Source organism: Eleutherodactylus coqui, chromosome 1 (assembly GCF_035609145.1).
Source record: "Eleutherodactylus coqui strain aEleCoq1 chromosome 1, aEleCoq1.hap1, whole genome shotgun sequence".
Classification (NCBI taxonomy): Eukaryota; Metazoa; Chordata; class Amphibia; order Anura; family Eleutherodactylidae; genus Eleutherodactylus; species Eleutherodactylus coqui.
This window is the reverse complement of record NC_089837.1, coordinates 197923559-197946549: the sequence shown is the minus strand read 5'-3', so window position 1 is coordinate 197946549 and position 22991 is coordinate 197923559. Positions and strand designations below refer to the sequence as shown.

Sequence of the window (22991 nt, the reverse complement as noted above, 5' to 3'; positions counted from 1 at the left end):
AGAAAGACAAGGAAGGCATTACAACTTCCCCCTGCGACGTTCAAGCCCTATACCACCCCCTTGCAGTGAGTGGCTGGCGAGATCAGGTGTCACCCGAGTATATAAATCGGCCCCTCCCGTGGCTCGCCACAGATGCATTCTGACAGAGATCAGGGACAGTGCTGCTGATGCTGGAGCTGCTATAGGGAGAGCGTTAGGAGTTATTTTAGGCTTCAAGAACCCCAACAGTCCTTCTTAGGGCCACATCTAACCGTGTGCAGTAGTGTGGAGGCTGCTTTTTGCAGTGTTGCACTTTTTTTTTTTTTTGTATATCGGCCGTGCAGAGCATTGCGTCCTGCAGTAATTTTACATTGTCCAGGGCCAGTAGTGGTGAGGCAGGGACAGAAAACATATTTAGTGTATATGGGCAGTGGGCCTTTCCAAAAACATTTGGGAAAAAAAATCTATTTGGGCTGCCTGTGACCGTCCTCGGTGTACTGGGTCTCTGCTGGGGGATGTTGTCCTAATTCATACCCAGCCAGCTAAGTGTTACAGCAGGCTTGTGCAAAATTCTTTCCTGCCTCTGTGTTGCCTCTTACATCACCGCTGTATTCCTGTCCACAAGTGTACTGGGTCTCTGCTGGGGGTAGTTGTCCTAATTCATACGCAGCCAGCTAAGTGTTACAGCAGGCTTTCGCAAAATTCTTTTCTGCCTCTGTGTTGCCTCTTACATCACCGCTGTATTCCTGTCCACAAGTGTACTGGGTCTCTGCTGGGGGTAGTTGTCCTAATTCATACGCAGCCAGCTAAGTGTTACAGCAGGCTTGCGCAAAATTCTTTTCTGCCTCTGTGTTGCCTCTTACATCACCGCTGTATTCCTGTCCACAAGTGTACTGGGTCTCTGCTGGGGGTAGTTGTCCTAATTCATACGCAGCCAGCTAAGTGTTACAGCAGGCTTGCGCAAAATTCTTTTCTGCCTCTGTGTTGCCTTTTACATCACCGCTGTATTCCTGTCCACAAGTGTACTGGGTCTCTGCTGGGGTTAGTTGTCCTAATTCATACGCAGCCAGCTAAGTGTTACAGCAGGCTTGCGCAAAATTCTTTTCTGCCTCTGTGTTGCCTCTTACATCACCGCTGTATTCCTGTCCACAAGTGTACTGGGTCTCTGCTGGGGGTATTTGTCCTAATTCATACGCAGCCAGCTAAGTGTTACAGCAGGCTTGCGCAAAATTCTTTTCTGCCTCTGTGTTGCCTCTTACATCACCGCTGTATTCCTGTCCACAAGTGTACTGGGTCTCTGCTGGGGGTAGTTGTCCTAATTCATACGCAGCCAGCTAAGTGTTACAGCAGGCTTGCGCAAAATTCTTTCCTGCCTCTGCTGTGCGTTCCGTAAGCGAAGTCAGCCTCCAACCACAGGCCAATAAGCGGCACATTTAATTACAGCGTTCTGTTTCTGCACTACTGGTAATACACCATGCTGAGGGGTAGGGGTAGGCCTAGAGGACGTGGACGCGGGCGAGGACGCGGAGGCCCAAGTCAGGGTGTGGGCACAGGCCGAGCCAGTGCGGTGGCCATGGGTAGAGGCAGGGCCAGACCGAATAATCCACCAACTGTTTCCCAAAGCGCCCCCTCGCGCCATGCCACCCTGCAGAGGCCAAGGTGCTCTAAGGTGTGGCAGTTTTTCACAGAGACGCCTGACGACCGACGAACAGTGGTGTGCAACCTTTGTCGCGCCAAGATCAGCTGGGGAGCCACCACCACCAGCACCAGTATGCGCAGGCATATGATGGCCAAGCACCCCACAAGGTGGGACGAAGGCCGTTCACCGCCTCCTGTTTGCACCACTGCCTCTCCCCCTGTGCCCCAACCTGCCACTGAGATCCAACCCCCCTCTGAGGACACAGGCACGAGTGCCTACCGGCCTGCACCCACACCCTCACCTCCGCTGTCCTCGGCCCCATCCAGCAATGTCTCTCAGCGCAACGTCCAGACGTCGCTAGCGCAACTGTTTGAGCGCAAGCGCAAGTACGCCGCCACGCACCCGCACGCTCAAGCGTTAAACGTGCATATAGCCAAATTGATGAGCCTGGAGATGCTGCCGTATAGGCTTGTGGAAACGGAGGCTTTCAAAAGCATGATGGCGGCGGCGGCCCCGCGCTACTCGGTTCCCAGTCGCCACTACTTTTCCCGATGTGCCGTCCCAGCCCTGCACGACCACGTCTCCCGCAACATTGTACGCGCCCTCACCAACGCGGTTACTGCCAAGGTCCACTTAACAACGGACACATGGACAAGCACAGGCGGGCAGGGCCACTATATCTCCCTGACGGCACATTGGGTGAATTTAGTGGAGGCTGGGACAGAGTCAGAGCCTGGGACCGCTCACGTCCTACCCACCCCCAGAATTGCGGGCCCCAGCTCGGTGCTGGTATCTGCGGCAGTGTATGCTTCCTCCACTAAACCACCCTCCTCCTCCTCCTCCTCCAACGCAACCTCTGTCTCACAATCAAGATGTGTCAGCAGCAGCAGCACGTTGCCAGCAGTCGGTGTCGCGCGGCGTGGCAGCACAGCGGTGGGCAAGCGTCAGCAGGCCGTGCTGAAACTACTCAGCTTAGGAGAGAAGAGGCACATGGCCCACGAACTGCTGCAGGGTCTGACAGAGCAGACCAACCGCTGGCTTTCGCCGCTGAGCCTCCAACCGGGCATGGTCGTGTGTGACAACGGCCGTAACCTGGTGGCGGCTCTGCAGCTCGGCAGCCTCACGCACGTGCCATGCCTGGCCCATGTTTTTAATTTGGTGGTTCAGCGCTTTCTGAAAAGCTACCCACACTTGTCATACCTGCTCGGAAAGGTGCGCCGGGTCAGCGCACATTTCCGCAAGTCCAAGACGGACGCTGCCACCCTGCGGACCCTCCAACATCGGTTTAATCTGCCAGTGCACCGACTGCTGTGCAACGTGCCCACACGGTGGAACTCTACGCTTCACATGTTGGCCAGACTCTATGAGCAGCGTAGAGCTATAGTGGAATACCAACTCCAACATGGGCGGCGTAGTGGGAGTCAGCCTCCTCAATTCTTTACAGAAGAGTGGGCCTGGTTCCTTGGAAACTTTGAGGAGTCTACCCAGATGGTGAGCGGGGATGCTGCAATCATTAGTGTCACCATTCCTCTGCTATGCCTCTTGAGAAGTTCCCTGCAAAGCATAAAGGCAGACGCTTTGCGCTCGGAAACAGAGGCGGGGGAAGACAGTATGTCGCTGGATAGTCAGAGCACCCTCCTGTCTATATCTCAGCGCGTTGAGGAGGAGGGGGAAGAGACAGCTTGGCCCACTGCTGAGGGTACCCATGTTGCTTGCCTGTCATCCTTTCAGCGTGTATGGCCGGAGGAGGAGGAGGATCCTGAAAGTGATCTTCCTAGTGAGGACAGCCATGTGTTGCGTACAGGTACCCTGGCACACATGGCTGACTTCATGTTAGGATGCCTTTCTCAAGACCCTCGCGTTACACGCATTCTGGCCACTACGGATTACTGGGTGTACACACTGCTCGACCCACGGTATAAGGAGAACCTTTCCACTCTCATACCCGAAGAGGAAAGGGGTTTGAGAGTGATGCTATACCACAGGACCCTGGCGGACAAACTGATGGTAACATTCCCATCCGACAGCGCTAGTGGCAGAAGGTGCAGTTCCGAGGGCCAGGTAGCAGGGGAGGCGCAGAGATCAGGCAGCATGTACAGCGCAGGCAGGGGAACATTCTCCAAGGCCTTTGCCAGCTTTATGGCTCCCCGCAAGACTGTGTCACCGCTCCCCAGTCAAGGCTGAGTTGGCGGGAGCACTGTAAAAGGATGGTGAGGGAGTATGTAGCCGATCGCACGACCGTCCTCGGTGACGCCTCTGCCCCCTACAACTACTGAGTGTCGAAGCTGGACACGTGGCCTGAACTCGCGCTGTATGCCCTGGAGGTGCTTGCTTGTCCTGCGGCTAGTGTCTTGTCAGAGAGGGTGTTTAGTGCGGCTGGGGGAATCATCACGGATAAGCGTACCCGCCTGTCAACCGACAGTGCCGACAGGCTTACACTCATCAAGATGAACAAAGCCTGGATTTCCCCAGACTTCTCTTCTCCACCAGCGGACAGCAGCGATACCTAAGCAATACGTAGGCTGCACCCGCGGATGGAAGCATCGTTCTCTATCACCACCATCAAAAACGGGGACCTTTTTGCTTCATCAATCTGTGTATTCTATTCATCCTCCTCCTGAAACGTCACGTAATCACGCCGAACGGGCAATTTTTCTTAGGCCCACAAGGCTCAGTCATATAATTTTTGTAAACAATTTTTATACATTTCAATGCTCATTAAATCGTTAAAACTTGCACCTGAACCAATTTTTATTTTAACTGGGCTGCCTCTAGGCCTAGTTACCAATTAAGCCACATTAACCAAAGCGATTAATGGGTTTCACCTGCACTCTTGGTTGGGCATGGGCAATTTTTCTGAGGTACATTAGTACTGCTGGTACACCAATTTTTTGGGGCCCTCACCTACAGTGTAATCCAATAAATTTTTTGCCCACCTGCATTAAAGCTGTCGTTACATCAGCTGTGATGGGCAATGCAATGTGATATATAATTATGTACCGCCGGTGGCTTCCTGGCACCCACCCATGCTGTCAGTCCACACGGAGTTGTAACTCCATGTGTACATTTCTAAAGAACCCCAGTCTGACTGGGGCATGCAGTGTGGGCCGAAGCCCACCTGCATTTAATCGGACGTTACCTCAGCTGTGATGGGCACTGCAATGGGATACATTTATGTACAGCCGGTGGGTTCCAGGGAGCCACCCATGCTGTGGGTCCACAGGGAGTTGTAACTGCATGTGTCCACTTCTAAAGAACCCCAGTCTGACTGGGCATGCAGTGTGGGCCGAAGCCCACGTGCATTAAACATGACATTACCTCAGCTGTGATGGGCAATGCAATGGGATATATTTATGTACCGCCGGTGGCTTCCTGGCACCCACCCATGCTGTCGGTCCACACGGAGTTGTAACTCCATGTGTCCACTTCTAAAGAACCCCAGTCTGACTGGGGCATGCAGTGTGGGCCGAAGCCCACCTGCATTTAATCTGATGTTAGCTCTGCTGTCCAGGGCACTGCAATGGGATACATTTATGTACAGCCGGTGGGTTCCAGGGAGCCACCCATGCTGTGGGTGCACACGGAATTCCCATTGCGGAGTTTTACCTGCCTGTGACTATTTATAAAAAAACGCGGTCTGACTGGGGCATGCAGACACCTTGACAGAATGAATAGTGTGTGGCACATAGGTTCCCCATTGCTATGCCCACGTGTGCAGCTCCTGATGGCGGTGGCACAGGATTATATTTCTCATTGCTTCTGTACAGCATTGTGGGCTATCGCCCCGCCCCTTTTAAAGAGGGTCGCTGCCTAGCCGTGCCAACCCTCTGCAGTGTGTGCCTGCGGTTCCTCTGGCAGACGCACTTATAAATAGACATGAGGGTGGCGTGGCATGAGTGCAGCTGAAGGCTGCGCAGGGACACTTTGGTGTGCGCTGTGGACACTGCGTCATGCGGGGGGGGGGGGTTGGGCAGCATGTAACCCAGGAGAAGTGGCAGCGGAGTGTCATGCAGGCAGTGATTGTGCTTTGTTGTAGGTAGTGTGGTGCTTAGCTAAGGTATGCATTGCTAATGAGGGCTTTTCAGAAGTAAAAGTTGTTGGGAGGGGGGGGGGGCCACTCTTGCCGCTATTGTGGCCTAATAGTGGGACCTGGGAACTTGTGATGCAGCCCAACATGTAGCCCTTCACCTGCCCTATCCGTTGCTGTGTCGTTCCCATCACTTTCTTGAATTGCCCAGATTTTCACAAATGGAAACCTTAGCGAGCATCGGCGATATACAAAAATGCTCGAGTCGCCTTCAATGGGGTTCGTTACTCGAAACGAACCCTCGAGCATCGCGAAAATTTCGTCCCGAGTAACGAGCACCCGAGCATTTTGGTGCTCGCTCATCTCTAGTGCAGATATGACATGGATCCACGTCAAAATCTACAGGAGATTTTTAAGATGAAAAATGAAAGAAATGACCAACAGTATTTTTCTAGAGTCCTTTGTATTTTTTCACACAACAGGCTTTTTTTTAGCTAATGTGTGTATAATGCTGCTAAGGTGCCTTATCTAGGTGTGCAGCACTACAATAGAACTGCTGTTAGATTCCCCACTGCCTATTTTCCCAGTCTCAGTCTTCAGAGCAAACTAGACAGGTGAGTGGCAGAAACAGGGAATATCTGTCTATTGTGTGTGTTGCAATTGCGATTGTAAAAAATGGAATATAGTACTTTGAGATTTTTATTATTTGGGCAGCCATAGGAAAAAAAAGTGTTAAAAATTATGCTGAAAATTTACTAAGACCAGCAATTCCAAGGGCCATACCTCTTCATATGTTAGTTGCATCACAGCTCCTCTCTGTGCCGACACAAAAATCTGGCATAGATTTCTGATATGATTTACACCAGTTTCTGGCATAAATTCTTCATAAATGTGTCAATCAGATAGCCAAACGCCTTCCCGACAAACCCTTTAACTTTTCATGAATGTGACAAGGCATGCGAAGAGGACAGAAAATTTGCAAATTTCCTTTGTAAAAGTGAGACGTGCCAAATTTTGTAACTTTCTGCACCAGAATTTTGGTGTTTAGCACTCTGTATATGTCCCCCTATGTTATTTGTGAATCTGATGTTCTGATGCTGATGAGTCTGCAGGCAAACAGATTTTCTGCTACATGTCATCCCCAGCTACAGTACATATCCAGTTCAGAAGGTATGGGACAGCAGTGAGCAACACCTGGACTCTCATAATAGGTGAGACAAAAGAAACAGTCTTATACATTTGTTTGATAACATTACCTTTCCCACTTCTATGTTTGATTGGCTAATTTTGCTGAAGTCAGCATTTTTTCCAAGTTGTTCTGACACATTCATATTGGTCAAAAGATCTTGAATATTATATGAACGTTGTATTTTCAGTTTCGGTAAAGATAAATTGATGTGTCTGTAAAACAATAATGATTATTGCGCAAAACAATCATTCCATATTTAACACCATTAGACAGTAGTATCATGTACTGTTACTCTATGTCTTACCTTTTTGTTACTATATTCACCCATTCCAAATATGTATTCCACTTCATGGAAGATTCTATGTTTGAGATGGTGTTTCCATTTATTGGCTGGACTAATAGCAGGAAATCATTGTCACTTAGGGGAATCTTTATTATTAACTGATTTTTGGTGTTATCTTCAGCAATATGAAACTCTCCAGACACCGAAATCGTAGGTACCAAGACCATTTTGTTTGGCTCAGTCCAGAAGGGTTGATGTTTTGGAATTAAGAAAGACTTAGCCACCTTACCTGAGGTAAAGTAAAAGTACTTGTTAGCCTGTGTACTGTATGGTTTCATTTCATAGCAATCACTCAATCCTTCTCCTTTCCAGAATTATGTGTCTTTGTACATATACAAAAGCTGTATAACCATATTAAACTGGGATACTGTATTTATAAAATCAACTAAGATTACAAATGAATTGTTTTACTTTTAAAGAAGTTGTCCAATGAACTATATTCCATATAGTTAAAGGGGTATTCTGAAACTTTTTTTATTTTATTTTATTTTATTTTGGAATTCAATGCTGTACAAAACCTGGCTGCTGTGCTATTGTCGGTGATTTTTGCACTGACTGTCAAGATAGTAACCTAGAAAATCAGCTGGTCAGTGGGGATCTGAGTGGCAAATGATGGCTGACCATCTATTGATAACTTGTCAGTCATCTATTAAAAAAAAAATTAAAAGGTCATGGAATAGTCTTTTAAATGCAGCCCTTAATTCTAAACATTTTTTGTATTTACTGAACTAATGTTAGAATAGTGGTGTTACGTCTCCTTCATGCCTTAACTAGAGAACTCAAACAGGACTCGCGGGCAGATATACACAATGACTGACAAAAACCCAAAACATTCACCTAGCATACCTGCACACATAAACAGATGGAATAGATATGGGTTAGGTATTGGTTAGTATTTTGGCTAATTGACTTAAGCCCACGAGCCCGCAACAAGGGTCCTGGTTGTCTTGTGAGTCCTTACTCTCACAAGACAACTTACTCTCACAAGACAAGCGGGGTGAATGTCTCAATAGGGACAGCCCCACACTAAAACCTAAAGACTTAACTCGCCCTGGATGGTAAATGATCCAAGCAAACAGGACACAGTTCACACCATCACAAAAAGGAATCCCACACAGAGCAGGACTGTTCATACCACATGTCAAGCCACCTGCACAGACATACAGAACACGTCACTGTTTACACCAATACACACTGAACAGATCTGTTCACCTCAAGTCTGGCCACCTGCACAGACACTCAGAACACATCACTATTCACACCTACAGAAACAACATCTATTAATTACAGTATAAGCGGAACAACGCCTTGATGCCTATGCAAATATAGAAATTATTATTAAAGGTAAAAGGCAATGGGCCTTTCCTGGTGGTCAGCAGGGTCACCTGCTAATGATAACAGGGACTCCCCGCTGGCACCCGAAATCCCAGGAGGCTTTTAAACAATCCAGTCCTTCAGACCCACAGACGATATATGGTGTATGGAGAGCAGCAAAAATTAGGAATGCCCCAGATTAAAGGAAAAAATGGGGAAATGGAAATATAGAGAAATAGAAAAAAATCCTAAATGAGATCGTGCTGTGCTGAAACTACAGTGAAACATTGGCAAATGTGACACGGATGATCCAATAATAGATGTATATTGGGGTGCTTCTCATAAGAAATCCCTGAGTTCTTCTGTCCAAAAAATGTTTATAATTATGGTATAAAATTAAGTCTAAGCAACATGATTTGTTGGACAACCCCTTTAAGAGATACCAGTACATATCACAGTCCTAGCTAGCTTCTACTATCAGTTAGATTTGAATATGCTTTTAACCTCTTGAAGAGACTCTGTCACTATCTCTCTTAGGACAGCAGAAGGTAGTGACATTCACACTAATTACAGTGAGATGTCTGCTGTGTGCATCTACAGCAGTTTTAGAGAAACCCGCAGTTTATCAGTAGCAGTAGATATAGAGGACTACTTATAGTATTCCTAGATATTCATGAGCTGCAGGCTAGCCACACCCACCCTGCCCTCCAGCCAGTGATTGACAGCTCCATGCTTATTACCCTGCATAGTGAGAGCTGCCAACTATTAGCTGGAGGGTGAGGTGGGTGTGGCCAGCCTGCAGCTCATGAATATGCCGGACTAGTTCTATCTTTGGCTGCTACTAATAAAGTGTAAGTTTCTTCAAAACTACTGCACAGATCCACACAGCAGACATATCACTGTAATTAATGTGACCAGCACTACCATATGATGCTCTCAGTGAGGGCTGAAAATAACACGGTGACAGATTCTCTTTAAGGGGGCAGCAAGCTTTGACCTTCAGTATGCAGCCCTGTTTATAAAATTTACATCATGTGTCCCTTTATGTGGTAATAACTTTGAAATGCTTTTACTTATTGAATCAAGATGTGAAGAGAGCCTAACCTGTGTCTGCAGATATTTATACTTCAAAGTCTGACGATGTCAACAACTGTGATCAACATACTGAGATATAGCCTGTGCCAGGCAAAATAGCTTGGTTGGATGTCACCAACTGCTTTTGGCACAGTCCCAGATACCCGGATAGCAGAACATTCTCTTTCTACTGGTCATGGTGTCAGATATGTGATATACGTGTGATTAGAACAAAATGTGTAGCACATATAAACAGTAATGAGAAAAACTAAGAACCCCCTCTTTGAATTCTATTGTTTTGTGTATCAGGACATAACAAAAAAACCCATCTGGTCTTGAAATTAGGTAAATATAACTGCAGATGAACAACAATACATGACAAATTACATCTAACAAAAACTAGGCTAAAATGCAGGAGCAATGTGTGAAAAATGTAGTACACTCCATGAATCAAGAACCACCTTCAGCAGCTTAACTTGATGTAATTGTTATCTGTATGACTATCAGTCTCTCACATCATTCTGGAGGAAGTTGGTTCACTCTTCTTTAGAGCAGGGGCGTAACTATAGAGGGTGCAGGGGATGCGGTTGCACCCGAGCCCAGGAGCCTTAGGGGGCCCATAAGGCCTCTCTTCTCCATATAGAGAGCCCAGTACTATGAATAAAGCATTATAGTTGGGGGCCCTGTTACAGGTTTTGCATTGGGGCCCAGAAGCTTCAAGTTAAGTCTCTGTGCAGCATGGTTTAAGTATGGGTACAGATACAGATAGATGGGGGGCCCCAGCTCACCTTTTGCATCAGGGTCCCTGAGCCTTTAGTTACGCCCCTGCTTTAGAGCATTGCTTCAGTTCATTGAGGCTTGTTGGCACTTGCTTATTCTGAGGTCTCTTAAGGTCCCACCACAGCAGGTCAGGTTGAGGTCTGGACTGTGAATGGGCTATTGCAACACCTTTATTCTTTTTCAGCCATTTAGTTGTGCTTGGGATCATTGTCCAGTTGCATTGACCCAGTTTCGGTCAAGCTTTAGCTTTTGGATAGACAGCCACACATTTGACTCTAGAATACTTTGGAATACAGAAGAGTTCATGGTCGACTCAAAAAGTGCCCAGGTCTTGTATCTGTAAAACAAGCCCAAATCATCACCCTTCCACCACCGTACAGTGCTTGACAGTTGATATTAAGTGTTTGTGGGGATATTCTGGGTTTGTTTTTTGCCAAATGTACAGGCGAGCATTATGGCCAAATATCTCCAATTTGTTCTCATCTGTCCGAAGAACATTGTTCCAGAAGTCTTGTGGTTTGTTCAGATGCAACTTTGCAATTTTAGCCTTGCTACAATGTTCTTTTTAGAAAGAAGACACTTTTCCTGGCAACTCTTCCAAACAAACCATACTTGTTTAGTCAACTATACTGTCATGAATTTGAACATTTAACATGCTGAGGCCTTTAGGGTCTGACATGTAGCTATTCCTTTTCTCTTTTACAAATGCTCTGAGCATTGCATGGTCTGATTTTGAGGTGAATTTGCAAGGACATCAACTTCTGGGAAGACTGTCAGCTGTCTTCAATGTTTTCCACTCGTGAATAATTTTCTCAGTGTGGAATGATGGACTCCAAATTCTTTGCAAATGGTCTTATAACCCTTCCTAGATTGATGAACAGCAACAATTGCTTCTAAGATCACTGCTGATGTCTTTCCTCCTTGGCATTGTATTAACACATGCCTGAATGCTCCAGATTGGCAAAGTGCCGATACTGTTGTACTTTGACACCACTGGAAGTGGTGGGTGTAGGCAAGTGTAGGCTGTTTGACAGCCAGGTGATGCCCTAGTCCCTGATTGGCTGCATCGGATTCTTGAAGCGCTGTTCCAGCGACCATGTTCCCCCTGCTGCCCTGCTACACTCTTCAGCACCCTCAGATTAGTGAACCATGCTGCCCTGCTACACTCCCTGGCACCCTCAGATATGCGCTCACCACATCCCCAGGCCCTATGCATCGTCCCAGCTCCACCGCTGTGGTCTCAGCTGTGCTCTGGCCTCCCACGGGCTCACTGCTGTGCTGCCGAGGCACCCTGCCGCCGGTACCAGACATCAACAGCAGCAGCATCCGACGGAGTGGCGGGATGATGAGTAACACAGCTGGGGGGACGGCACAGCACACTGACTAACAGCTAATCGGGAGGTAGGGGTGTGACAGGGCGGTCCCTCTATCTAAGGCCTAACCCACCCTTAGCTTCCGGTGGTGCCAAGGTACAACAGTACCCAAACTGCCAAAGGGGGTCACACTTGCCGATTAGCAGCATCTGGCTGCTATTTAATCTCTTAATTCCTATAGAAGCAGAAAGGGTGTGCTTAATTTTTCACACAACGCTTCTGCATTTTTGCCTAGTTCTAGTTAAATAATGTCACAGTGTAGTTTGTCATGTGCTGCTGTTCATCTGAGGTTGTAGTTACCCATTTTTAAGACTTTCTAAGAGCAGGATGTTTTATTTAATTATGTTACATAAAATCATAGAATTCAAAGAGCGTGTACTTAGTTTTTCTCATGACTGTAACGATATATATACAGGGTGGTCCAAAGTTATGGAGACACCTGGATAAATGGAAAACAAACAACGATTAAGCACAGATTTGTATTCTCCATAAATACTCTATCAGACACATATGTCCAATGCACCAATGAATCGTTTTGCCATTTGCAAATATCAACTTGGTTCCAAGATGGCAGCTTTCAAAATAGCCACCATGTCGAACACCACCCCTCACAGATTTGCCCCTCCCTTAGCAACATGCCACATGCGTTCCCAACCACTGTTTTCCATTTATTCATTTGTCTCTATATCTTTGGAGCACTCTATATGTTAAAATAGCCAAATTGCACACTTTGATTTCACTATTTGTATACCTGTTATGCACAACCACTAACAGATGCAGCTATATCTCAGTATACTGAACCTCATCTCAGCTGCCCACTTGTACTCTGGTATACTGATCACCAAAAGAGAAAGCTTGTGTAAGCAGCACCGCATAGGAATCTTCAGGTAGCAATTGGTTGAGTTAAATTCAAAACTTCATCTTTATTTGTTAAAACTCCATCTGTTATAACACTTGCAACGTTTCGTCCGGCTCGGCGGACTTTGTCAAGCATGAACATACTAAGACACTGACATACATATATATCAAACCACATGTGACTATACACCAATCCAGGACAGCCCCTGTGACACACTTCTACTTACCCGCAAGGTATTGGCTAGAGGGAGGAGGCATCAGGTGTAGACTATTAAATAGAAAAAGAAACCTCATGAAGGTAGTGGCGTGTAGCGCCTGTCAGCAGCGGCGACCGCCGGATATGACGTATGTCCCATCATGCCGAAACCAAGTGCGCATGTGCGGTGTACGTCACACGAATGGTAGGATCGTACCAGGCCATTGGGTACAAGGGTAGGGTAGAAGATGCTCACAGGGCAATCTGCTGTATCAAAGTCTAGAGATGGAAGAGAGCATACACAAGCAAACGGGAGAGGGTGGGGGAGAGGTAAGAGAGGTAAGATATGCAGGCATTCTCTCAAAGACATCCAGCTATTGAATTCACCTAGTAAGGGAAAGCAATGTTTAATCCCCAAATTCATCTCAGGGCAGTTTTACAATGGCTCCATATAACACCTGTTATTTAAAACTCAGATGAACCTCTGTTTCTGAAAACAATGGGAATATTTATAATATTCTGCTTACACTACAATCAACATGCTACAGCATTAACCTTACCTTTATATTGAACATGGCTAATGTACATGAAGTTGGCAGTTACATCAATGGACGTTAATCCAGATTTAGTATCTGCTGGCAGTTTAGAATCCAGAAATTCATTAATTAATTTGACAGCCTTAGCAGAATCTTTGAAGTCTACACTCCTCACATAGAAGTTATCAGCAAATTGGGATAATCCATAAACAAATTTTTCTGAAAGTGGGATATTTGGAGAGACAAACATGCACACAGTTCTCAGGGTTTTGATATTGGAATCTTTTGAAAAGAGAGAGTCGTCAATTTCGTTGAGTGTTGAGATTACTTTAAGGCCATCTATTTTAGAAGTGCAGTTTGTAGATCCTGATGGATCTTCAAGTCCTAAAAATGTTTGTAGACTGCTAGAAGTGTGCCCCGATGCTCCAAGATAAAATGACACCATTGTTCTAAAAAAATCAACGTAGGGTATTAAGATGCTGTCTGTGTTGTATAGTTTCCACCATCCAGCTACAGCTCGAAAGCCAAGATTATTAATTAATGATATCATATAGCTTTCAGTTCCAAGAGGACCTGCTTCCAGATTTATTTCGAATTTTAATTTTTCTACATCAGCATTGCTTTCTGATTCAATAGCCGTAGGGAAGAACGACTTCTCAGTGCTGGGATTCTGTGACTGGATTTTTTCACATTGACTCTTGTTGTAAGCCAGAAGATTGAATGGATGGACATATACGCGGTTGCATGTTGACAAGCCAATAAATGCGGTCAAGAATATTATTAGCTGTTGGAAGTCCATTGTTAGAAGCAAAGCTGTAAAATATAAAACAAACCCTTAAGTTTATAAATATATTGAAACATTTTAGTGTATAATATTTGGTACATTTGATTACCAATATAAACATTTATTCTTCATTCACATTTACATTGGAGACACCTTTTGGAGCTTCTGTCACAAATTCTGTCAGATATTATGGGAGGAATAGTGCTGCCACAATAGGGATCCCACAATAATTCAATGAGGTCCATCAGGCTCTAGTGGTATTAGTTACTGTATACAATGAATCATGCATCATGCCAAAAGTGCATCTATAGTTTTATTTTGGGGGATGAAAAGCTTAAGCTTTGATCAAGGACAAGAATAGAAGTTATGGATCGCCATAGCAAAACTTAGAATTGCCTCAACCCCCCCAAAAAATGATATTCGAGACAGCATATCTATAACGCGACTGGTTTAGATACAGCGTCTCAGCTCTAGTATATCTTTTATTGCAATCTCCATATAATAGTCAGATACCAGCTCCACACAGTGGCAGTGACTGCAGTGGAATTGCCTTTAGTGATCATAGGTGATGTCTTCTCTGCTTGGCTATGCCCTTTTGCATTTGTGTTGTTTATCTGGGCCTAGACACCCATGAAGAATTCCTCTAGCCATGACTTGTCTCTGCACACTCTCCTCATCCTTCCGCTATCCCAACAAAACTCTCAGTAACCCCCCCCCCCCCTCACTCCATCCCATATGACTCTGTGGCCGCATAAGATAATAGTGTCCCCTTTCTGTCTCACTTTTTCCTGAATACCCGGCCAGCAACACAACACAAATTACTGAGTAATTTATAGTATAGCTGGTCCAGACACTCTCTCAGTCAGTGCAAGCTGCCTCCTGACTTCTTGTTCTCAGTTTAGTACTAGCAGAGACAGTGAGTGGAAGCAGCCTGCACTAAGGCCCCCTGTATACGGGCGTTGCGGTATCCCACGGCGGATCTCTGGCGCAGGAGCCGCCGTCCGGGAGCAGGAGCCAGCAGACGGATCTCCGCTGTCAGCTTATCTGACAGATAGGCTGACTATGGAGAACCGCAGCATGCTGCGAATCGCCGGCCGCGAGCGGAGAATTGCAATGATTCTCTGCTTATGGACAAGGGGCCGACGCTTTCCATAGCAATGCTGTGGAAAGCTTCAGATGGCGTGATTCGCTGGAAATTTACCACTGGCGAAATCACACCCGTGGACAGGGGGCCTTAGAAAGCAGTGTCTGGACCAGCGATACTGTACGTTACTGAGAGTCTTGTTTTGTGCTGCTGGCCAATCATTTGGGGGGAGGGGTCAGCTGTGGGACATGGGGTGGGACCCCATAACAGTCTTGTGGTCTGTCTATATTGGTAGCACAACAATGGCTATAACCAGGTCTACTGGAGAGTGTAAGCCTTAGCGAAAAAAGACCCTATCCCCTCCTGAATGTTACATGCAAAGGAAAGTTAAAAGGTATTAAAGGGCTGGTGCTGTGGTTCAGCAATAGGAACCATGTTTCATATCTGATGGGTATTCAGCACCACTTTTCAGTTGCGCTGAGGGAAGGATTCCTAGGCACTGTCAGAGTACACAACCTCCATCTATCGTAGAATTAGTTCAGAGGATCTCATGGTCCACTTTCCTAAATACCACCAAATTTTGGTGTTTCTTGGAGCAAGTCACATACAGTCAACTATTTTTTCCTTTTTTATTTCAGGTCCATATAATGTATTAAAAACTTTAAATTTTTTTGCTGGGGGCCAATAGAAAAAAGCTATTTCACTACTGTTTTTTGTGATTTATTTTTATGGTATTCATATTATGTTACCTGTGGTAATGCAGTAGCAAGAGTGGCCTGTAGAGGGCCTCGGAGTACAGATTACTGGTTGTTTAGTTAACCTGAACCTGAAAGTAAGGGTTAACACCTGCTAGATCCTGTCACACTCTAGAGAGGGAAGTTATAGCTCAGGTGAGCTAAAAGGGCTGAAAGCCTAAGGTCCAGTGTGGACCAGTGAAAGAGGTGGAGACGCCACATCAGGAATTGGGAGCCTGATCCATGCGGACCAATTTGGGACCGTCAAACGTCTGAAAGAGGAAGACGCCCTCTAGATACCCCAGGCGGGGTAGTGGCGGTAACCCAGTGAGTGGTGAACCCAGGATTGAACGTGGACTGTGTTTGTATTTGCTGTTTGCTGTGAAATTAATGCTGGCAGGTGCCAGTCTTAAAGAGAATCCACATCTCATGAACAGTTTCTACACACGTGATGTGCCATTTTCCTGTCTAAAAGGTCAGCTATCAGCAGGCAAGTGACTACATACCTTTATTCCACAAATTATTACGATTATGATAACACTAAATTTATAGAGGTTTTTATTAGTTTAAGGACTGTGGATGTGGAACCACTGTGTCAATCTACCTGGTAGGGGAAGATCCGATCCAGTATGGCTGACAGCCAACCCCAGCGTGGCAGGTAATATACCAGATGAACCGCCCCGTATATAGATGGAAACTAGGGAAGGTATCTTGCTCTGAACTGATAACCAGTAGAGGGAGACCCCTGCCTACAAGCGGAGCACTGGTCCCGATAAGGACACACCCACGGTCTTCCTCTTGGTGCTAACTTACCCTGGCGGGCCAGAACACCTGTAAGACAAAGATAGAACAACACACGAGGAGTAAAGGAACAAAGGAGGAACAAGCGGACAAGGATAACCAGAGAAGCGGACAATGGGAACAACAGAATACAGAGTGCACGAACGAAGAACACAGAGCACAAGCAGAACGCAAGGTAGCAAGGTAACTAACTCTCAACAACACTGCAGCAAGGTCTTAAAGGCCAAATTCACTAGGGTCTGTAACCCTTCCAATACACTAGGTAAAAGGTTTTCTTAACATCAAGAATATTTTTCACCTCGAAGATGTTCTCCGAACTAACTCGAGTGGCATCTGTTCTGGGATTTTTGGAAAATCTATTGAGCACAAGTGGTTTGAGGAGAGAAACATGAAAGGAGTTGGTGATACACAGGTAGGGAAGGAGTCACAGCCTGTAACAAACAGAATTAATTCTCTCCAACACTTCAAACTGACCCAAAAATGTTGGGGCGAGCTTATAAGATGGAACTTGCAGCCTTATATGTTTGGAGGAAAGCCGTACTTTTTCTCCTGGGACAAACTGTGGGGAGGACTAACGCCTGCAATTAGCAAACCTCTTTATGGAAGTGATTGACTTCTCCAGATTAACCTTGGTCTCCAGCAAAATCTTTGCAAAACTCTCTGCTGAAGAAGCTGCTGCTGGAACAAAGGAAGTCGTGGAGACTGGCAGGGGAACTCTGGGTTGATGCCCATACACTATGAAGAAGGGAGACATCTTCGTAGAGTCGCTGACATGCTGGTTATGAGAAAACTCCGCCCAGGACAGAAGACTGACCCAATCCTCCTGGTGAGCATTGGTAAAATGGTGGAGATATCTGGTCAGGATCTGGTTGGTACACTCCACCTGCCCATTAGACTGTGGGTGATAAACCGAAGAGAAGTCTAATAATATATCCGTCAATTTACAAAAAGATCTCCCAAATTTAGATGTAAACTGCACCCCTCTATCTGACACAATATGCTTAGGAAAATCATGGAGGCGGAAAATGTGATCAATGAATTTCTCGGCGCGTTGATTGGCAGACGGCAAACTGGGCAGAGGCAGAAAATGGGCCATTTTAGAAAATCAGTCCACTAGTACCCATATAACAGTACAGCCACTGGATGGTGGTAAATCTGTAATAAAGTCCATGGCAATATGCTGCTGTGGAGCCTCGAGTATGGGTAAGGGACACAAGAGTCCTGCAGGTCTCAGTTTCTGTGGTTTATACTGGGCACAGGAGGTACAGGAGGACACGAAATCGTGGATATCCTACATTATGGATGGCCACCAGTACCGACAGTGAATTAACTCCCTAGTCTTGTGTTGCCCAGAATGACCAGCCAATTTGAAACAGTGACCTCAGGATAGGACACCTCTCCTCTTGGTCTCAGGCACGAACATCTTCCCTGGCGGGATATCCTTAACCCAAACAGGAGCTACGGTCACCAATCTGGCAGATTCAGTGATGAATTGTGGAGCCTCTTCAGTGTCATTACAGTCAAATGCTCTGGATAGTGCATCAGCCTTAAAGGGGTTGTCCCGCGGCAGCAAGTGGGTCTATACACTTCTGTATGGCCATATTAATGCACTTTGTAATGTACATTGTGCATTAATTATGAGCCATACAGAAGTTATAAGAAGTTTTTCACTTACCTGCTCCGTTGCTAGCGTCCTCATTTCCATGGAGCCCGCCTAATTTTCGGCGTCTAATGGCCAAATTAGACGCGCTTGCGCAGTCCGGGTCTTCTTCTTTTCTCAATGGGGCGGCTCGTGCAGGATGCCGGCTCCGTGTAGCTCCGCCCCGTCACGTGCCGATTCCAGCCAATCAGGAGGCTGGAATCGGCAATGGACCGCACAGAAGCCCTGCGGTCCACCGAGGGAGAAGATCCCGGCGGCCATCTTCAGCAGGTAAGTAAGAAGTCACCGGAGCGCGGGGATTCAGGTAAGCGCTGTGCGGTGTTCTTTTTTAACCCCTGCATCGGGGTTGTCTCGCGCCAAACGGGGGGGGGGGGGGGGGTTGAAAAAAAACAAAACCCGTTTCGGCGCGGGACAACCCCTTTAATATTTTGGTCAGCAGGCCGAAAATACAATACAAAATCAAACTGTGCAAAAAACAAGGCCAACTGAGCTTGACGGGGGTTGAGCCATTGTGCTGTCTGAAGATACGTCAGATTTTTATGCTCAGTGTAAATTACGATAGGATGTGAGGCTCCCTTCAGCAGATACCGCCAAAATTCCAGAGCCAGTAACTCGCAGTCCCCTATAGAGTAATTCCGCTCTGCCGTGGAAAATGACTTCGAGAAAAAAACGCATGTCACCCTCTTGCCAGATGTCCCTTTTTGCAGTAGGACTGCCACTCCAGAATCGACCTCCAGAAAGAACTGCTTTGTACCATCTAGTCGGTGCAGCACAGAGGCAGATGAGAAGGCTACCTTTAGAGTTTGAAAAGCAGACTCTGCCTCCGGAGACCACTGCTTGGCATCAGCTCCCTTACATGTGAGAGAAGTCAGGGAGGAGAAGTGTGGAATAAACTGTCGGTAGTAGTATGCAAAGCCCAGGAATCGCTGGATTGCCCGAAGGTCAAAGGGTGTCAATCTAATTCAGTACTGCAGAGACTTTTTCAGGATCCATCTCCAAACCCTGTTTGGAGACAATATACCCCAAAAAGTGAAGCAATTCGAGTTCAAAAACACACTTCTCCAATTTAGAAAACAAACGATTCTTCCTTAATTGCTGGAGCATCGGGCGAACCTGCCTCCACTGCGAGGGTATATCTGGGTAAAAAATCAAGATATCGTCCAAATACATAACGACACATTGCTAAAGGAGATCTCTGAAAATGTCGTTAACAAATTACTGAAAGACACCTGGAGCATTAACCAGACCAAAGGGCATCACCAAGTATTCGTAGTGTACTTTTATGCATGACATCATTTTTATTGACAGGCCTGTCATTTCCAAGCAACAAATTTAGAGATCACAAAACTGTCATATTCCTTGCCAGTGGACTTATTTAGTATTTACTTCTCTGCTCATCTTGTCTAGTATTGTTTTAAGTACAAATTAGTTTACGATTTCTGTGCCTTTTCATGTGTGTACATCTGTATTTATATTTGCCCCATCCAGATCTGTTTCATTATGCCTGAGGAAGGATCCTGGGAGGATTCTAAAGCTCGCTATACCATCATGTGTTTTTGTTAGCCATTAAAAGGTATCATATCTACAAGATTACTTGGTTTCTCTTACTGAGAACAATCACATTTTGCTCTACTGGCTAACACAGCTGGGCTATGACACGGATTCCTGCAGTATTTCTACAGTGCTCACTGTGGAAGTATCGTAGGACGGATGGCTTCCACTGACTGCAATGGAAGCCGCCCATGCGATTTTCCACACAGAGAATAGAACATGCTGCGATTCTCCCCCACGAGCAGAAAATCGCACTTGATTTCTAATCGTGGGCACGGTGGAGTCTTTTGACCTAGCAGGTGTATGGACAGGCATTGCTGCAGCATTTGCGGCGGATGTCTGACCACAAATTCCGCAGCAAAAATCCGTCCGTGGGCATTCGGCGTAAGATATATCCATTGAATACTATTGTTTTTTAAAACTTGGCCCCACTTAGTATTTACTCTATGCGCCCCATAGATACTAATTTTCTTTGAAATGCAAAGTTTTGGAACACAGCGTCTGATTACATTATTGCATTCGCCTGGCGTCATCACATCATCTAGCATGCGACTCCCTTTGTTCAAGTGATTACCTTTTTTTTTCCCATTGGAATACAAAATGGAACGCACAGTTATGTTTCTGACATGCTTACACCATCATGGTTCCGGAGCACCAGCTTATTTAAAATAACCCTTTTCCTTTTGTTTCTTTTCGTAATGCAGTTCATAATTGAGACTCTGATGGCCATCTATGCTTTGGGTAAAGTTCCTCAGTTACATTGGTATGTGAGGTTGTGTCTCCACATACCTACTTGCTAGTGACATCATTTTCATACGCCACACACATGTCCCGCCATACAATCACCTCATCATTTACTCTACTATATGGGTAAGCTCTTTTGATGTTGTATCTGTGATTTGAAAAAGAGGCCTTGTGAGCCTTGAAATGTATTGCCTTATCTTCTGTACTCTTTACTTGCTTTGCTTGAATAAACCTGTGATTGAATTTCATGGACAAAAGGAGACTTTCTTCTGACCTTGATACCATATAGGGGGGCCTCAATGAGAGAACCCCACAATTAGTAAGTCCTCCTGTTAGGTTGTGCGTCTGGGACCTGTGGTTCTACAGGTTTCCATGAGTGCAGCTTCCCAGGTGAGTGTTAATTGAGCTGGCTGGGTGTGGTGTTTCTCCAGTCAATCCCCTCTGGTCTGCTGCATATAAAAAACAGCATCTCTTGATAGTAGATGCTGGTCATTTTAGTGCTTTACTAGTTTATTCTGTTGTAAACCCACTCAGAGCTGGTGTTATGCATGCTTGTCTGTATTGCCTCTCTCACCTTCCCTGAGGACGGTCTGGACACCTGTTGTCCCTTCCCTCCTTGGATTCTGGGGTGCATGCATTGAGTAGTGTGTGGTACAGTGACCACACAGGTGCATGCACCCACAGGTTTCTCCTTATACCTTGGCAGGTGCAGCCTCCAGATGTCTTATGTCTTGTGTGTGTGTTAGAGGTGTGATGTCTGATAATGTTCCCTGTTATGTCAGCACAGTGGCTAACTATCCCCTTGGTGTTAGGACACTTGGACTACCTATAGTTTGCTACCATTATGCATGTGAGCTCTGGGTGGGGTTCCTGTTCTATGTGGTATGCATGACCTTGTATGTTGGTGTGAACAGCGACTTGTTCCATATGTCCGTGCAGGTGGCCAGACATGAGGTGTGAACAGTCGTTTTCTGTGGTCAGTGTGTGTGAACAGTGTTGTGTCCTGTATTTTGTGCATCTCTCTAGGTTCCTAATCAGGGATAGCTTGGACCCAGATGAAGACAGTGGGGCTGTCCTTGTCAGGACAATCAACCTGCCTTTAGGCAGGGGTTCCCCACTTTCCCTGATTAGTAAGGGACAGGAGTCCTTCCATCTTAGCCTGGACAGGTGCAGTTGGTTCTTGTAACAATATGAGAGGTGTTTGCAGTTTTAAATAGGACACCATCTTGCGTCTGTACTTACACCTTTTTATTCATTTCGTGAATTGCACCACATTTCCTATGAGCATAAGTCCTTTTTTCTTGTATGTATGATCATAAAACAGATATTTTGGATTTAATTTTTTTTTTATAGCATAGTTTGCTATAGATATGGCAATAGCAATTACGTCTAGGTTTTTCTTTTTTGTTCTGTTTATTTTATCAATATTTAAAGCCTTGTGTAAAGGAAAAAAGTTTTTACATTTTTCTTCTGTAAAAATATCTTAACCCTTTGCGGGGTTAAATTGTGCAGAGGATTGATTAGATAAGTGAGTCCTCATCATTTAACTAATTTTCTGGGAAAAATCCCATGTATCACAAATATGTTCTCTGATTGACAGGGGCTGATAATATGAACAAAAATTCATCTCCCTTTTCCCTGGGATGGGGGAAATATACAGGAGAATTCAGATCTTCTCTGCTGGGGGCTGGGCTCCCCTCTCTCCTCTGTGCACACACTAAAGAAATGACAGCTGTAAATCCAGTATTCCCAGCTACATTTAACACAGCTGTAGCTCTGGTTCTGTAAGGGCTGCAAACATCTTTTGGCCAAGAATCTTAGCTTTAAAATGACACCAAAAGCATGTTGGTAACCCTGATAGAACCGGAGCTACAGTCATTATAAAGTAGAATGAGCTCTCTTCGTCCTAAACTGTAAGGTCTATTTTGTGCACAAGAAACTGAGCTTGTCCAAAACGGGGTTCATCACAGGGCAGAAAAGTTGTGTTTTTACCTGTGGGGACAGAAGTGGTGGCCATATTTGTTATGCATGCAGAAAGATTGGCATTATTTGTTATGAAAGCAGAAGAGGGGCAATATTAAATGTTGGGCAGAAAAAGCAGTTTTGTTCATTACAGGCACAGGCAGGGAGACATTATTAACTAGGGGGTAGGATTGTCAGCATTATCAATTATGAGGTCAAAAAGAATGTTATTTATAAGTGAGGCAGAAAAAGAGGCATTATTAGCTAAGGAGTCAGAAAAAGCGGCATTACCTAGGAGAACAGTTTGCCTATAGGGGCAGAATAAATGGTATTTTTATCTATGACACAAAAAAGGCAGCATTA

At 45.6% G+C, this 22991-nt stretch overlaps 1 protein-coding gene across 2 annotated transcripts in view; it reads right to left on the bottom strand.

Annotated features, from left to right (window-relative positions):
• LOC136611236 (angiotensinogen-like) overlaps positions 1–22991 on the bottom strand; it is a 39868-nt gene that overhangs the window by 4559 nt on the left and 12318 nt on the right. For both annotated transcript variants that reach the window (XM_066590607.1, XM_066590618.1), the window contains exons 2-4: positions 13333–14121; positions 7139–7406; positions 6902–7046 (exon numbers count right to left, since the gene is read on the bottom strand). In XM_066590607.1, the coding sequence (XP_066446704.1) occupies positions 6902–7046; positions 7139–7406; positions 13333–14107 (1188 nt within the window). In that variant the 5' untranslated portion in view covers positions 14108–14121. The remainder of the gene's footprint in view (positions 1–6901; positions 7047–7138; positions 7407–13332; positions 14122–22991) is intronic.